General features: G+C 40.3%; 1 protein-coding gene across 1 annotated transcript in view; it reads left to right on the top strand.

The window, feature by feature from the left end:
* Positions 1-16,712, top strand: part of cep350 (centrosomal protein 350) — a 42,583-nt gene extending 25,871 nt beyond the window's left edge. The window contains 20 exon segments of the mRNA XM_030726969.1: positions 180-287; positions 374-411; positions 414-479; positions 482-589; positions 845-1,062; positions 1,196-1,474; positions 1,585-1,734; positions 1,955-2,115; positions 4,628-4,750; positions 6,442-6,698; positions 6,868-7,031; positions 7,338-7,482; positions 7,991-8,151; positions 8,331-8,455; positions 8,549-8,610; positions 8,727-10,612; positions 11,086-11,622; positions 12,017-12,163; positions 12,757-12,879; positions 13,204-16,712. Coding sequence (XP_030582829.1) covers positions 180-287; positions 374-411; positions 414-479; positions 482-589; positions 845-1,062; positions 1,196-1,474; positions 1,585-1,734; positions 1,955-2,115; positions 4,628-4,750; positions 6,442-6,698; positions 6,868-7,031; positions 7,338-7,482; positions 7,991-8,151; positions 8,331-8,455; positions 8,549-8,610; positions 8,727-10,612; positions 11,086-11,622; positions 12,017-12,163; positions 12,757-12,879; positions 13,204-13,371 — 5,026 coding nt within the window. The 3' untranslated portion in view covers positions 13,372-16,712.
* Positions 16,713-18,405: the final 1,693 nt, after the last annotated feature.

Here is an 18,405-nt window from a genome sequence, read left to right as displayed (position 1 = left end):
CAGTACCTCCAGCAGGTTTGCATGTTAGTGTCATGCTCCTGTAAGCACAAATGGAATTATCTAAATTCAGAATGGAATAAATAACATCACTAGTTGGACATAATGCAGCTTTTACATCTAAGGGCTAAATTTGAAATCTGTTCTGAATGCTCAAGTCTCTTCTGCTTGTTCTGTTATAGCTATCAGAGTGAGCTATCAAACAGAAGGACCAGGTCAGAGGAACCCCTGTCTTCATTGAACAGCCCAAGTCACTCTGACTCACTGTCCTTCAGAAAACCAAACCTCAGGTACCAGTCAGGCTCGTCATGTAATGATATGTTTGCTGTTTTTCCGTTAGGTTTGAGGAATACACTGAATCTGTCTATTCCCTCAGTGGATCTGCATCTAGCAGCCAACACAGCCCATCACATCACTCATCAACCACGGAGAACAGATGAAAAAAGAGGCAGCAGAGGGGAAATGGAGGAACAGTGGACTTGAGAAAGGCCAAAAATGGAAGCAGCCAGCAGCTCCATAGAAGAGGAACTTCCAGCAGCAGCAAATGACTCCATCTGCAGTGACAGCATTCCTTCTGTACTGGATGAAAAAGGTACTGTATGGCAAGCACATCTGAATTAAAAGGTTGACATGTATTTTTCAAAGTTTTTTTGCCTGTATTCAGGCAGTCAGATGTTGATGATACACAAGTTTGCCACCAGTGTTAGAGAAAATACAAAAACCATATGCCCATCTTTGAATCTTTATCTTTAAACCTTTATATGAACATAGTTCCCCCTCTGAATTGTGAGATGTGGATTAAGAAGTTGGAGTTAACCCTGAGTCTGTTTGGTCTCTGCTCCTTCAGGAGACAGTACATCAGTGGCCACAGAGTACTCACTCAAGTTTGATGAGTCCATGACAGAGGATGAGATAGAAGAGCGCTCCTTCCGCTCTCTTCTGCCATCTGAGGCCCATCGGCGTGGAACTATGGAGAAGAAATCCCGCCAACCCGAGGAATCAGAAGATGATGGAGCCAATCACAACACATTGGTTTCAGGGTCGGGGTTGCACAATACTTATAAGGTGAGACTTGAATCAGCTGTTCCTTACTCAATTTATTGTATGCATCCCTTCTTTGTCCTTCCTTACATCTCACTGTCTACCATTTTCACAACCATTTTTTTCCTCTCCTTTCATTTTCATGTTTCCCCTGCAGTCACAGGACGCAAACATAGCCTTTTCTGGTGGCCAGAACAGCTTTTCTCAGTTCACTATGGACATGGTGCGCCAGTACATGAAAGATGAGGAGGTAAGACTGCAGCACCAGAGCTCGTTGCTGCATCTTCGCCAGAAAGCCCTCAAGGAGAAGACCAGAACAGAGCTGGCCTGGCTGGAGCACCTGAAAAAGAAGCTAAGAGATAAGGGAGAGGATGACAAAATGCCACCAATCAGGAAGAAGAAGAGGGGTCTTCTCTTGAAACTACAGCAGGAGCAGGTACTTGAGATGGCAAAAACATAGTAACATTAAGGGAGCTTTGCGACATACTGTAACGTTATCCATTTCTTACTAACCAGTGTTCTCTCTCACTGTGCTCATTTTGTCAGGCTGAGATCAGGCGACTTCAGGAGGCCAACAAAGCAGCAAGGAAGGAAAGACAATTATTGCTGAAACAGCAGGAGGAGATTGAACGGATGAGAAACTCAACACTCAGACTGAAGGAGCGTCTCAAGTGTGCTGGGGTTGAAGCACCTCCTGTAAGTGCCTCAGTGACTCACCACCTTTAGAACTCTTACAGAAGAACAGGTGGATTAAGGAGATTTCAGTTCAGTTCATGGTTTGTTCTGCACAGGCAGAGTCTTGATTAAATACAATAAGCGAACATACATTTAACCAAACATGCTGGTATGCTCTGTTTTTTTGTTTGAATTTACTAATTATCAATCTTTCTGTGTATGCCCATCATCCAAACTCTAGGAGACCCCAGTATCAGAAACCCTAGGGTCTGAGCCAGCCTCCCCTCACATGAGACATGCTGATGATAACCGCAGCCCCTCTCCCTCACTCTCTGTCTCTGGAAGTGAGACTAGCAGCATCATGCAGAAGCTCAAGAAGATGCGTTCTCACATGGATGAAAAGTAAGAGCTTTAATTTCATACATTAATTGGGCTTGGCTGTCTCCTTATTGACAAGCTTCCCACTGAATGATAAGAAGTCATACTCTTAGCAAAGTTTTCATTTATTTTCTAGCCTTTAAAAAAAAAATGTTTTTCTTTACTTTGATCAAAACCTGCATATTTTTGTTCTTAGTATGTGCTTATAAAGACGTCACACCTTTACAGCTTTAATTTTCTTGGATAGCTTAGCTTCACTTTTTTTTTCTTTTCTTTTGGGGGGGGGGGGTCTTTTTCAATTCTAGTTTGACAAGACAGATGTCTGAGATATACATATTCTGTGGGAGACCTAAACTAGCACCAACTGAAACAGTGTGGCATCTTTCTCTTGCTGCACGGCATGTTTCTCTTGTTCCAAATTGCTGTGGGTTTGAAGATAAGCATGATTTCTTTAGATTAGACGAGCAACCACATGCTGTCCACAATATCACTTTGAATTTAGATTCACACAAGCTCCAGCAGTACTTTGTAGAAAGCTGTCCAACTGGTAATGCAGTCTTAAATGTCTGAAAGAATATCAGACATCCTAAATACACTATATTCCCAAAAGTATTCACTCACCCATCCAAATCATTGAATTCAGGTGTTCCGATCACTTCCATGGCCACAGGTGTACGAAACCAAGCTCAGTGAATTCAAGTATGTTACAGTGATAGGATGTTACATGTGTAACAAGTCCAGTCATGAAATTTTCTTGCTATTAAATATTCTACAGTCAAACATTAGTGGTATTATAACAAAGTGGAAGTGATTGGGAACAACAGCAACTCAGTCACACAGTGGTAGGCCATGTAAAATCACAGCGGGGTCAGCGGATGCTGAGGCGCATAGTGCGCAGAGGTCGCCAGCTTTCTCCACTCCGTCTCTAAAGACCAAATTTCATGTAGCCTTCAGATCAGCTCAAGAACTGTGCATAGTGAGCTTCATGAAATGGGTTTCCATGGCCAAGGAGTTGCATCCGAGCCTTACTTCACCAAGAGCAATGCAAAGCGTTGGAGATGTGTTCTCTGGAGTGATGAATTATGCTTCTCCGTCTGCCAAGCCGATGGCCGATTCTGGGTTTGTTGTCATGAGAATTGTACTTGTCTGACTGCACTGTGCCAAGTGTGGGGTGGTTATGGTGTGGGGTTGTTTTTCAGGAGTTGGGCTCAGCCCCTTAGTTCCAGTGAAAGGAACTCTTAATGCTTCAGCATAGCGAGACATTTTGGATAATTTCATGCTCCCAACTTTGTGGGAACAGTTTGGAGATGGCCTCTTTCTCTTTGTCTGTGCACACAGCATTAACAGTGCACAAAGTAAGGTCCATAAAGACATGGATGAGGGAGTTTTGTATTTAAGAACTTGACTGGCCTGCATAGAGTCCTGACCTCAATCCAATAGAATACCTTTGGGATTAATTAGAGCAAAGACTGCAAGCCAGGCCTACTCGTCCAACATCAGTGTCTGACCTCTCAAATGCAATTCTGGAAGAATGGTAAAAAATTCCCATAAGCACTCCTAAACCTTTTGGAAACCTTGTGAAGCTGTTATAGCTGCAAAGGGTGGGCCAACATCATATTTGATCTTATGGATTAAGAATGGGATGTCACTCAAGTTCACATGCGTTTGAAGGCAGACAAGCAAATACTTTTGGCAATATAGTGCAGTTGCAGTAGCGTTTAACCTTAGTACTGCAGCATTCAGTTACAGATATGCTGTGCGTTCCATAAATTTTATTACACCACTTGCTCTCATATTGGCCATGGGCTTGGAATAGCTGTAGGTCATCTAAAGCTTTAAACTTGGCCACCAGCTTGGTCAGGTGATTGCAGAGCCTTTCAAATCCAGATGGCTCAAACAAGCGTGTTAATTGTTCTGGGCTTAAGATTTACAATTTGCCTATAAGTGTCAGACCAGTCTTCCATCACCCCCTTTCAGCAATTTCTAGGGCTCCATTCCTCCAAATATAGGTGTGATGTATATGCATCTACATAAACAAACCCATGATAACCCAGTAACAACGCTGTGTAATTACTTCATATAACGTTAACTGACACTAATTGTCTAACAATCAGTGTTACATATTAGTCTGTCATTAACTCCTCCATAAGCAGGTTTGCCTGTAATCATATCCCAGCCAACCCATAAGGCTAACTTAATGCACACACACTAAGTCAAATATTGATGAAAGGACTGTTACAATGTTACAAAGCATGATAAGAAGTCCTTTAAAAGTAACAGCTTGACACCTTGGGTGCAGTAAAACCACATTTTCTCATATCACTCTCTCCCTTTCTCTCTGCTTGTCTCTTTCCTCTGCGTCTCATTTTTCCTTTACATTACTTGTGTGTGTGTGTGTGTGTGTGTGTGTGTGTGTGTGTGTGTGTGTGTGTGTGTGTGTGTGTGTGTGTGTGTGTGTGTGTGTGTGTTGTAAATGTCCATATCCTTGTTTGTGTGGCCCTTTTGACTTTGTCTGTTGCGTGCTTGTGTGTTGTAGACACTGTTCTCCTGTCCACTACTTCTTCTCTGTGTTCACGGCCCATCACTGGGCTTCCCTCAGTGTCTGTCTTCCCAACCTTCATCCTAAATTTCAGCTCTTTATCTACAACCAGTTGGTCAGGTACTGTACAGTGCTCTCTACCTATGCACCTAGCCCTGCCCTGCTTCACCTCCACCCCCACCCCATGGAACATGCTTGTGTTCATCCACTGGCACTGGGATCCTTGTTGGGTGGGAAGGTGAATGATGTGCGATGGTTTGTCTGAGGTTTTTTTGGGATATTTCGGGGTTTGTATCTTTCAGGATGGGGTTTTGTGTGGAGCCAGTGTTTGGATGAAAGCTTAAAAAAAGCGCCCAAGGAAAGCTGCTTTACTGAAATAAGCTAACCTTTGACAGCTTCACTTTGAGCTAAACATTTTTTTTTGCTTGTCTTTCATATATGCGACACCAGCAAAGTATGCAGTGTTGCCAGAGAAGGTATTAAAACACATTGGTTGAATGTAAAATAATAAATAATATGGAAAATTGGGAATATAAACTTTCTGTTTGTGATGGTCAAAGGTTATGTTATTTAGTAGGAGCCTTCCTTGCTGGATGGGAATCTCAGACCTAAAATTGGGATTTCACTAATTTTTGTGTCATGCTTAATTTACAACTCTTTCCTTCCTTATTTCTTGCCTCTTGGAATAAAATAATGAAATTTGCAGTGCAAATTATTCTTTACATTGTGGCTTCTAGCTGAGAGCTGCAGCCTAGTTATCAAAATAAAATGTTTAGAGATGAAACCACACAGTGACATTGAAGTAAAGGAGTTTTCAGAGAAAAGACCAGAGATAGAGTGGTTTATCTCTTTAATGAGCCCAGTAAATCTTAACTAGATCCTTTATTATGTAACTGTTGCATAGGATGGGATAATAAGTACAGATGGTCATTGGCTCTAATAGAGTTTGGGAAAGCACTAAAGAATCTCCCCAGTCTTGGTCTTTAGTATCTGGGCTGTCATCAGTATAAATTAGGTCAAGAGAAAGGCTTCTAAATTAGATCAAGCCTAAATAATACTGCACTGTAATGGCACCCATAGCTGTGGGAGATGCTATTACAAAACAGCTATACCTGACTGCACTTTATTTTGATAGATATCTGCAAAGGTATGTATGTGTTAGTGTCCCTGGTATACATTGGATTGAAGAATTAAAGTCTTCTAGCTTTGCGAGACAACAAAACCATTAAATCTTTGAGTTGTTAATCTGAGGTGCAGTAATTGCAGACAGCTATATCAAGAAACACTCATTGAGACTGAGCTATCTGTTTAAGACCTTTTTCTTTTATTAAAAAATCTCCTGTAACTGCTTAATATGTTTTGAGGTGTGTATGCGAGACTATGCTCATTGTTCCCTGGGTTTGAATCTGATGCATGAATCTGAGATCCTCACTATTATTTTTCTTCTCTCCTTTCTCCTAAGTGACTTTTCATTACTTATTTGTTTAATTGGTACTTGTACATATCTGTATTTGGATGATTATTCTTGGCATGTGTGGGTGTGTGTTTGATTCTATATGTGTTGGACAGACGTTTGAGGTGAGTTTGCAGTAATAACTGGATGTCAAGGTGATTCTGGGTCTGCTTGCTTCAGCAATGTCATATTTAACCTTTTCTAATGCTTGGTGTCTTTGTCTTGCTTTTCCCCATCTCCATTCCTTCATCTGCCTCCTCTCCACCATTCCCATTTTCCTTTTTTTAAAAACTGTTCTTCAACTTTTTCCTCATCCCTTTATTCTTTCCCACTTCTTCCTAAACATCCACATCTGTAGGTTCCTGACCAAGCGAGAACAGCAGCTGATGCAGAGGCGTCACCAAGCTGAAGAGCTGCTGCAGTGGAAGCAGCGGCTAGACAAGGAGGAGGCAGAGGTTCGTAGGATGGAGAAAGAGGCCCTGGCTGCATGGGACCAGAAAACACTTCGGGACAAGGATCTCGACATGTCAGAAGGACAGGAAAAGGAAATTTCTGATATAAGCTCCCACCCCAGTCACCACCAAAGCTCAGAGCTCAGAACTGACAGTGAGAAAGGTGAAGCTGCAAGATTCTCTTATTTTCAAGTGTATGACATGCTGTTACAGGTTTAACATGAAAAGAATAACTTGAATGGAGTTTAAAGTACACAGCATGGTTTGGGAGTGAGGGTAAAATCTGTCTAGACACGTTAAAATCACTTACTGTTAATTTGTTTAATTTTCAGAGTATGTTAGCGAGGGCGACTGTTCTTCAGTGGCACCCGAGTCCAGCATACACACAGAGGACCCAGCACAGCCTGCTTCAGTCTCTGAAACATCTTTGGCCTCTGTCCAGAACAGCCCTGCAAATTACACTCAAGACTTCACTTCAGCATCACCTACCAGACAAGTACATATAATAGTAGACGTTGTTTTTACTTTTTTTGTATTTCATTGTTTCAACTCGTTGTTTGATACTCACTGTAGTTATATTTTGCCTGTTTCAAAACTGACCTCACCTAACTAATGTAAAGAGCACAGGACATTTGTGAATGTACAGTAGAGACAACTTTCTTATGTGTTAAGGTTTTCGAGGAATAAGCAAATGGATCTCTAAGCCTTAATTAACTGTGACTGTAAAATATTAATGTAAGCATACCATCTTTTGACTGTGATGTCATGTCCTGAAGTAGTGTTCCTCTCTCTTCCCATCTAGTCTTCTGCTCTCAAAGGCAGCCACAGCCCAGCTGCATCCCCTTCAGAGGGCAGCAGTAACATAAAGATGCAGCTCCGCTCTACCTCCCAGGCATCCATCCGCCCCTGCACTCAGCCCATCGACCCTCCAGTGGCCACACAGTCTGGTGAGTTACTCATGTGCAAAACACATTGAGATTGTTACATTTTTGAAGTGTAAAATTCTTCCCAACAATTCTTAAAGAGGATAGGACGGGTAACGCAGACAGCTGACATAATGCAGCTATATTGCTGGCGCTGTGTAGACAGGAATAATGTGATGATGCCAGAAATGCATTATGGAACCACTTCCCTACTCCCTAACCAGCTTAACTGTGTGATAGGAGAAGGGAACACTTTGCATTGCACTTTATCGTACCAGCGAAAACTGTTGTGCTGGCCTACTGTTGTAGCTGACTGTGTTTTATTCATTTTCAGGCCACTGTTTAAGCCTTTAAATCTTTGTAATACTCTCTGTTCATTGTGTTTATGAAAATGAACTTTACACATTCCTGTAAAGAAATGTACAGTAATCCCTAAAGAAATGGGTTTGAGTTTGGATTACCCTTTGCTAATCGGAAGTCTGGCACCATTTTCACATTCTAGCTGTGATTTATCATGTACATTTTTCTTTAGAAGCCATTTCAGACCAAAGTGATATAGAGAGTCGTATCAAGGCCCTCAAGGAAGAACTGAAAAAACGGAAGTTAATGGCCTACCAGCTGAAGAAAGAGCAGAAGAAGCGACATAAGGAGCGACTGAAGGCACAGGAAGCGAACCTATTGAAACAGCTGGAGGTAAATGTGATTATAGGTGGTTGTTTGGATGGTCAAACTACAGTTAAACATCCAGGCAAACTTGAATGTTTTTTCTTTTGTTTTTATCATCTGTGGATGTGCATTTATCCACATTTTTTAAAGATATTCTCATTCATATCTCTGCTATTATTCTCATGTTTTCTTTTTTGTTTTTACAGAACTACAACAACTTCATTGAGAAAACTAAGGCAGAACTTAACAAGGAGCCAGAGTCAACACTTGATACCAACTCTCAGATCAAGGAGTCCAACTCTGTTTTAGAGCAACTTCCATCTTCACACAGGTACCAAGAATAGCTATACACATGATATTTGCTACTTTAAACATAATTTTAAAATGAATGGTGTGCAGTTAAAAACAAATGCCTCTTTCTCAGGTCTGAACACATCACAGTCTCGGAGTCTGAAAGGACACAAATTGATGCATCAATAGATCATCGTGAGTGTTTTAAATTCATCATGATAAATATTTACATTGTGTGCAGTGTTTAATTAAAAATGTGTTGTCACAAAAATGTTCCAGTAATAATGCAGCTCTCTCCAATCTTGTAATAGATGCCTTTCCTAAGCCAGATTGTAGTAGATCAGCCTCAGTGCCTGAAGACTTTTCTGGTGAGGAACCTCAAAGAGTCACTTCAAGTGTGGTGGTATATGACAGCCCAGAGAGTCCAACCCCAGGACAGAGGATTCAGCAGTCTACAGAAGATCTTTTTAGGCCATGCTCCGCTGAAGACAAGTCAGAATTTGAGGATGAGAACAGCGTGTCTGATCACAGATCTGATATTCAGGAAGAGCTGGAGGTGGAAATAAGCTACGGACTCAAGGATGAACAAACTCAGCATCTTCTAGAACTAGAAAAGGAAGACAGACTTGACTTCCAGGAGAGGTTGTCTACATCTAAACACGTTTCCTCTTCCGTGGATGAAGAACACCAACATTCACCAACTGTTAGCCTTGAACAGGGAAATCAGGTGAAGCAGACTGAAATATCTGATGTAGAGGAAGCTTTAAAGCCAAATGTTGTTGCATCTAGCCAGCCACATTCAGCCGTAGTGGACCTCAAAACCTCACCACATCAGAGCTATAGCTCTTCACCTGTTGACCAGTCCCCGTCCCCGGACTCTGTTCCTTTTGGTTCAAATAAGGAGGCTTCCATAAAAGATACTGAGGCTTCTCCAATAGCAGATGGTTATCATGATGACTTTGAGTCATCAGTGGATTCTTCATCCAAGGTAGAGCATTATAGTTCCAAAGCTGGGTCTCAAGTCTTAGTTTCCCCTCCTGAAATCAAGGATTCAAGAAAGGACTTCTCTAGCAGGGCCATGACCCCTGACAGCCCAGAAGAAATTGTGGAGGAAGAAATAGCTGAAGATCTGAGTCCCCATTCTGGTGTGAGCGATCCAAGCCATCAATCTGGAAGGCTGCTAGATCTCACTAAGCACACAGATGGTTTTAAACAGAGCAATGAGAGCATTCATTCCAGATACTCACAAACCATCTATTCTCTTCAGACCCCCCTCTCTCCTGTTATAGATGAAATGCCAGATTTTAACATTGGAGACAGAGTTCTTGTTGGTGGTGTTCAGCCTGGCACTCTAAGGTTCAAAGGTCCAACCAGCTTTGCCAATGGCTTCTGGGCAGGTGTGGAGTTAGACAAGTCCGAAGGGAGCAACAATGGCAGTTACGATGGAGTGGTATACTTTAAGTGTGAAGAGCACCATGGTATATTTGCTCCTCCAGACAAAATCACACACCTCCCAGACAAGTTTGAGCTCTACACTGATACTACAGAAGATGAGGATTCATACTTTGATGACTTGTCAGATAAAGAAAGAAATGAACCTAAAACAGATGAGAACAATTTCCAAAAGCAAGAAAATCTTAACAGGGAAAATGACAAGACCTCTCATAAGGAAACTGGCTCAAACGATAAAAAGGAAATAGATGGATCCCTTCACAAGAGCCAGAGTCCACATTGGGACAGACTCCACCTCAATTCACAGCATCACAAAGATTCTACGCATCAATTTTCTGATGACAACATTAAGGACATAATGTTGAATTTTGAAGACGCATCGCGCACACTCATATCTGACTTGGATCAAACAGGGCAGGTAAATGAAAGTAAAAAGGAGATTACAGCCCTGGTTGAGAAAGAAGATGTAGAGTCACATGATAAGGAGAAAGAAAAGGACATGGATTTGCTGGACACAGTTGCAGACAAACTTGTCAACAACTTTGTGAAAGACGCTCTTAAGCAGTTTGCTGAAATTAAAAAGGCTAAAGAGCAGAAGATACAAGCAGCCAACCTGATGAATGGAGACCTGTTTGGTGAAGAAGAAGGAGAGTGGAACTCTTCAGTGGCTCAAAAAGATGATCTACCCTTCTTTCTGCCTGTTGAAAAAGAGGAACTGTCTTCTCCAGAACTGTGTAACCGACCAGTGAGTGAATTTCTGATAGTTTATTAACAGTATTTTTAAAACTTTTTTAATTGATAGGTTCTAGATGAAATGTAAGGTCATAACAGTCAGCTAAAACTTGGGATGATTATTTTATGTTCGCTGTATACTACCATTTTTATAAATGATCCTCAAATGGCTGAAGAACTAGTAGCAATGATGACATTACGATACTGATTTGTTTATTTGACCTGGAGAACCTCTTTTTGGGATGTGTTCAGCCAAAGTCCAACTTTATATTGACAGACTTCATTGAATTTGGTGTTCTATGCTGAAGGCCTTTGTATCAGAAACATTAGTAAGGAAAATAACTCTCAAAGACTAAAATTTAAAACTTATAACAGGACTTGTGGTGTCAGATTGCAGTTAGATATTAATATTTATCTAAGGTGCTAATCTAGAATTGAAAGTAAGCATGATAATAATGTTTTCCTTTATTTTTTTTTTTAAAACAGGAGAGTCCAGTGTTGGGAGCCAGTGGTCAAGAAGAGCTCGCTAAGCGTCTAGCAGAGCTGGAACTGAGCCGTGAATTGCTAAATGACCTCGGCGATGATCAGGACTGGTTTGATGAAGATTTTGGCCTTAGCTCCCGTAGGAAACAGCAGAGACTCAAACAGAAAGAGGAAGAGGAAGCGGAAAGGTTAGGAGCAGGACTCGGGAGGTCTGGCTCATCAGCTGGACCAAGTATGGGGGAAGTGATTTCATCATCAGATGGAGAACCACAGATAAAGATACCACCTAGACCTGAGCTGCCTCTCCCCTTGCCTCCTAAACTACCTGAGCAGCCTGCCATGGTGGTACCTCACTCAGCTGTAGAGGTGGAAAAGATGGTCCATGCTGCCACACAGGAGCTCTGGGACAGCTTTGACCTAGGAAATAAGGGAACACTGACTCATGGGCAACTGCCAAACCCACAACCTTCACAAGAATACCTTGGTAAAGAGGACAGCAGCCAGGACCAGGAGGCACTGTCCATCCGCAGCTACAAAAAGGTAAAAATAAGAATTTGTAAAATGGCAGAATAAAAGAAGTCTAGACCTGGTGTGAATGTCAGTTTTTAAACTACACCCAGTGAAAACTCACACGACTCTCCTGCAGCAGTATACTAAACAAAGGAAGCTGGGCCTTTAGCTTAGTAATATCATAACTATATCAGTTACATTTTGCTTACAGTTATCACATATTCCTCTGCTACCAAAAACCCTGAAACTTTTGCTTCAGTAATTCAGATGCTATGAAATGAAAATCCCTCCAGTGTTGATCATTTGTAACATTTTATTTACATTCACCTAAATTTGTGTTATTTTACTGGAGAGGCCCTCTTTACTTCATTCAGTACTACATATTTAAGCACTAATATCAATTTTACCTCTGGTCTTTTCCTAGGCTGTGTATGACTTGACCTGGGAGATCCTTCAGGAGATCTATGCTGAAGACCCTAATACTAATCAGCCTCAGTGGGTCAAACTGCGTCGAGTCAAGTCCACTTCATTTCACAAAGTCAGGACACCAGGAGACATCACCAAAATCCAGGTAAAGTTTAAAAAGAAAGTTGCCAGAAACTCTGAACGAAACTATTGATTTTATTGATAGCTTAGTCCTTTTTAATAGATGTTATTTTAGGCTTTCATCCAGAATTTTTCAGAACCTTTCAGAACTCAAGGTTGTGCAGTTGTATGCTTCTGTCAACCAGTCATATTGCACTTTGCATCCACATGTGCCCACACTTGTATTGTTAATATTGAAATAGTTTGGATGGCATTACAAGTTTCATTTTATGATCACTATCTGACAAAATGTGAAATATGGCCTCAGTCTCCTTTTCCTGAGTTACAGTGTTGAACAGTGGTTATTATGGAAATGCAGTGAAGCTGACCTTTGACCTTTTGAAATATAAAACATTATCACTTCTATGTTAAGTTGGCCTATTAGAAATTTCTGTGGAATTGTGTCATAGTTGGCTTGTATTCTACAAATTATTTATGGCCATTATTATTTTTATGTTTTGTGAGGTCACAGTGACCTTTAGCCACCAAATCAGCAAATTAGTAATAATATTTTTAGTTACACAAATGCAGCATCATCCCTAACATACTGTGTTTTTTCCCTTTTTTGCTGTTGCTCAGGAATTCATCACAGCAGAAGTACTGAAACTTTATGGCCTCACAAAAGACCAGAGCCAGAAGACTGACTGGCAGAAAATGCTCAAGTTTGGGAGAAAGAAGCGGGACAGAGTTGATCACATACTGGTAGGCTCAAGAATTGCATTTGTATTTTTCTGTTACCAAGAAGGAGCGTCTATGTTTAAGATGTTGATCATGTGTTACCTTTATAAAAAAATTTAAGGTAAATGCAAATAGCATTAGTATTTTACTTTTTATGTTTACTTCATGAAATGTTTCTGATGTTTCACTTCACTTTATTTTGTATGGTACCAATCACAGTGTATTTCACGTCAGAGTACTTTACATAGTTGTAAGAATACCAATACTATGTATTCTTAATTCATTGTAATAGGGCCAACTGTCAAGTCACTGTGCTACTTTACTTAAACCATTTTCTCTGTCTGTCAGGTTCAGGAACTCCACGAGGAGGAGGCTCAGTGGGTCAACTATGATGAGGATGAGCTGTTTGTTAAAATGCAGCTGGCAGACAGCATCTTTGATGCTTTGCTTAAGGACACAGCGAATGTGCTCACACTAATTTCTGACAAGAGGCCCAAAAGAGACACCCTCTACTGATGGCTTTCCTGTTTAAATTCTAGCTCAATCCCAGTCTTTTTGCCACCTCTGGGGAACTCCAGCCAACCTATCGCTGCTCAGGCTTCCACCAGCTGATGTGCCAACAATAACCCTCCGATGCCTTCAGTCCCAGTATTACCTCTCAGCTAAACAAATTGTCCTTATTTGCCGACATTCATTCACTGAAATTCATCAGCTGACTGTAGTGATGATATTCTCACACACAAAAATGCTTCTTGAGCAATCCAGCCTTCTAACATCTTTAACACCATCTGGTCTGAGTTCTCACTTCCTGGGCTGGCCACTTTGTGGACTGGTCAGTTGGAGAATAGGTAGATGTGGTGATAAGATGGGCTGTGCCACTTGTAAGCATGTTAAAGTCCATGAATGCTGCTAAGTTGATTGTTCTGTCATGGACTTTAGAATAGCATCCACTTGGAACAGCAGTAGGTTTTATTTTCCACACACACATACATATACAGTAGCAGTCAAAAGTTTGGACACACTCTCCCATCCATATGAATGGGTGAGTGTGTCCAGACTTTTGCCTGGTCAGTGAGGAATCTACAGTGCAGTCTGTGATTTTTGACAGTGATACATTATAGCCATGACTTTGTAATCCAGCACATTGAAATTAAACAATTAGGTTAAAGTACCAACTTTAAGATGTATTTTGAGGGGGTTTTACATCTATACCCAGTGATCAGTGCTGTAATTGTAGTTCTTTTTATTCACAGTCCTCTTTGCAGGGCTCTGTAAGTTTGCCTTAAGAAAAAAAAATAGTTCTCTTTAGCTCTTGCTTGCTTACAGGAACTTTTTGATCATTCTCTGGTCTTTGGCAAATACAGCACCTGCTCAGTTGGACTCAGGTCAAGGGATTTGCCTACCAGTAATAATTAAATTCAACTCTTCAGCTCACAAGGCTCATTGTTTGCTTTGACTGTAAGTTTACCAAAAGCTTGCTACATGTTCTCTACTGTTTTTTTGGCTGTGTATGAAAAAGTATTTCACCCATTATGGGTATGAAAACCATCAAACACCTTTAAAGCAGAGAGCTGGCACTTTTTATAAGTAATCAGTGCTGTATTATAAATCTGGGGTTGCAACAATTTGTCTCTGACCAGATGTGGCCAGACATCACTGCGTTGGAACACTGAGTTCAGATATTCTATGAAACGTGTTTGCCTGCTTAATTATTTATTGTGTGAAAATGTTTAATTAGAAGCAAAAAGAGCATTTGGGATTGTAAATGAATTGTAAACATACAGAGAAGAACTCATTTTAACTTTGTGTAAAGAAAGTCTAATGTTATTGTAAAAGCACAAATAAAAATATGAATGTGAATATGGCAATACAATAGGTAGGTAGGAGGAACCAGGCAGAGAACATAGAGAAATGCGTTTTAAATATATAAAGGTGTAGTCTTTATAATTAATTGAATCTGTTTGACTAAACTGTGTCCAGTTGTCCACAGCTGTCCAGTTGGTCAACACAATCACTGTGTTCCACTTCATGCTATATGTTAATTTTTAGGAAGCATATTGCACATTGTAGCAGTGTTGACCGGTTGAAGGAAAATACCTCTGATGGTTTGTGCTCCATTAGATTGTTCTGTGTGGTAGGTGTGAACAGACTACATAACTCAGCCACCACTTTAATATGTAATCTGAAAGTGGGACAGAAACAGCTGGCAGTAGGCTTGACTTGGTGTTTTTAGAATTACATGCTGGATTTGAGCCTTACCTGTTCTACAGTCCACTTACTTTGTATTCCTGGAGAAAACACCCATGGTTGTCTTGTTTCTTTATTTACTATCTGAAAGGTTTGCTAGCATAACATTTGCCCTTAAAAAACAAACAAAAAAAAGCCCACCTTGTCATGTAAAAGCACGTTTACATGCTCCACTGGCTGCTGTGAAACATCAGCCAGTTCAAACGAGGCGTCAGAATGTAGCTAGAGGTCGTCTTACTCCATGTTCAGTTCAAGTGCCTTTTTTTTTTTTTTTTTAATTTGAGTTGTAGGTTTATAACTGACTTTCTTGATGTCTCAGCATCATTTGGACCTATTTTCTTTGAATGTCTCCTTAAACTGCTGTATACTACCATTTTTATAAATGATCCTCAAATGGCTGCTCTTCTTCTTGCTAGTTAACCAGTGCTTCAGTTTCTGCCTTATCAATATTTCGGTGTAGCAGAGACTGTTTTTTTTAAAACCTTCTCATATTTCTGCGCCTCAGCTTGAGGAAATGTTTGCATCTAAAAGTTATCTGCCTCTTATCAGGCCACCCCGTGCATCTGTGCATATAGACACAGTTGAGTAACGTTATTGATGTACTTACTATATCAGCAACAAGTGGCTCCAGCTGACAGGCTGCACAGTGTGAGTCATTGAGCTGCTGTGGTTCAGCACGTAGGACTGTATCTAAGGGCTGTGTGGTTTTTTTTTTTTTTTTGGTTTTTTTTTCGGTCCCACTGGCGGTGCTGGTTTGATCCAACAAACTGTAAAAACTCATTGTGGCATGTATGAGAGAGCTTGTTAATCCTCACTGGAGCTAAAGTGACCTTAAACAGAGTCCTTTTTTCCCCCCCTTCCTACCGATGATGTTAAGGTGTATGTTCAAACTGTACATAATGTAGGAAAAGACCAAAAATATTTGATACCAATCTCTCCATGCTGTATGACATTTAAGTCTGGTCTGTAAAGGTGACATGATTAGTACCTTAGAAACATTTTTTTTTATTCTTGCAAGGCTTTATTGCCAATCCTGTGTCATTGTACTCTTCAACTGATTGTATGTTGGTGGAAGTTAAGTTCCCCTCTGTAACTATGCAGTACTTGGTTGTACTTATTGTTTTGTATGTCTGGACCAAACGGCTTAGACCTCTGCTGTAGTCTGTAGATAAACTAAATCTTCAAGTAGCTTAAAGCTGTTTGGTGTAGAGTGGTGTTGCTCCTGTCCACTGGTCTGAGGTCAGTTCTTTTTTCTTCACAAGGAGATGGAGCAGCTTTACCTTAAATAACATGTACGGTTTGATCTCTGTAACTAAATTAAAAAAGTAGGAACAAAATGTTTGCGTATCGTATTAACAAGTCAGATTAGAGTTCCCTGAATATTTATAATAATGTGCTGTGAGTGTGCTGTAAGTGCACTTGGAAACTTGTACAGTTCTTTTATGGGTGTAAATATACTGTCTGTCCAATCTGACCCACTGTTATGGTAACCTGAACGATTGTTGTATAAAAACAAAAACACTTTACTTTGCAAATATGTACATAGTATATATTTGTTTACTAAATGAAATTTGAAACTGTAAATAAAGCTTTCATTGTTTCTAAAGGAATGTGTTGTCCTGTGAAATGTTTCTGTTTTTAATTTAGGGTGTGCAGAAGCAGTTCCTACATGTTGCTGTTAGAGCGCTGACAGCAGGGTAACAAATCCCCCCCCCCCCGATGTTTAGCTGTGTGACCAAATACGGTTGCTGAGGTTTGTTAGCTGGTGTCGCCATTTGAATGGGTTTCTGATTGTGGTGCCACATTTTGTCAGGGCACCATCACGAGGCTATTATTGTAGCAAAACTATTTGCAAATTAGTAAGAAGTGTTCTCTATCTCACTGTGAGAGTGAGTCATTACCTCTGCCAAGGAGGTTATGTTTTTGGTAGCGTTTGTGTGCATCATTCTGTCTGTAAACACGATAGCTCAAAAAGTTTTGAATGAATAATGATAAAACTTTGTGGGGGTGTAGAGTGCGGTCATGTCAAAAATTCATTCAAATTTGGCTTATATCCACCAAGGTCTTCAAGGTCAAATGAATAATTTATTGGTTTAAATTTGACAAAAAGCTTTATAACTTGGAAACTATTGATTATTACAAGCGTGGTGTGTATTGTCAACGTATAGAAAATACTGTACATGGATTTAAAATATGTCACATTTGACCTCTGATCTCTCCAAGGTAAAAAAAATTGATATGAGGGGTTAAAGTGATAATAATACTAGATAGCTATTTAAAATTATTTTTCTTACTGCCAGCCTCTTCTTCAAGGTCAAAGAAGATCAAACTTTGATAAAATGTCCTTTATCTTTAAAACTAAGGTTAAATTCTACTGCCTTTGTTTGTCCTGGCAACATTTAGGAAATGTGACATGAAAATTTCAGGGCTGTAACTGCAGCCAAATCAATTTTATATCCAACCAAAGTGAAACCATCAAAAACCAAACCAATTTTTATCTCTTTATAAGCTCATCCGTGCGGCCCTCCACAACAGTACCATTTCCTCATGTGGCTCCTTGGGAAAATTAATTGCCCACCCCTGTTCTATGTAATAATTTGGACATATATATGTACATATATGGATATATATGCAGTGGCATCACAGAGACAGGCAGAAAGCCTCAAACTACACAATTAGTGATGTAACAGAGATCCAAAGAAATGACAAGATGTGCATGTCAGTATGACTGAGCAGCATGAATACAAGAAGCAAGGCTGAAGTGATATACAGTTTGTTGTGGTCAGGTTATGAGCCAGCATTCCCCTGGGCAAAGACGTGTAAAATACCCCCCCCAAATGGAAACAAGACACTAAAGCACAATGACATGGAGGCGTTTTCCGTCTCTGTCTGTTGTGGGTAGTGTTTTCATTGGTTTCCCTTCTATTTGTGCTCAACTTCAGCATTAATTCAGTCACTTTTGTTGTAGTCTTTGTGAGGCTTTTTGCAGCTGTTTGCACCCTTTTGGAAGCCTCTGTAGTTGTTTTAAATCATTCTGCATGTCTGTCATTGCATTGCGTGTCTTTGTGGCGCTTTCTCAATTTTCTCAGCCACATAAACACAAACTAATTATACATAAAAAAAAAAACATTTGTTCGCATGCAGGCTCCTTCTTTATAAGCTCATGCACTCACAGTCAAAGCCCGTACAGTCATTAAACGATATAACCTATAAAGTCGTGTCCTACACGTCATTTTAAATCGTCATCAATTTATAGTTTCGTGTCATATCAGCAACGAGAAATGAGCGACCGGGCAGGGTAGT

This window comes from Archocentrus centrarchus, chromosome 4 (assembly GCF_007364275.1).
Source record: "Archocentrus centrarchus isolate MPI-CPG fArcCen1 chromosome 4, fArcCen1, whole genome shotgun sequence".
Taxonomy (NCBI): Eukaryota; Metazoa; Chordata; class Actinopteri; order Cichliformes; family Cichlidae; genus Archocentrus; species Archocentrus centrarchus.
Note: the sequence above shows the minus strand (reverse complement) of the source record. Positions and strands in the feature narration are given on the sequence as shown.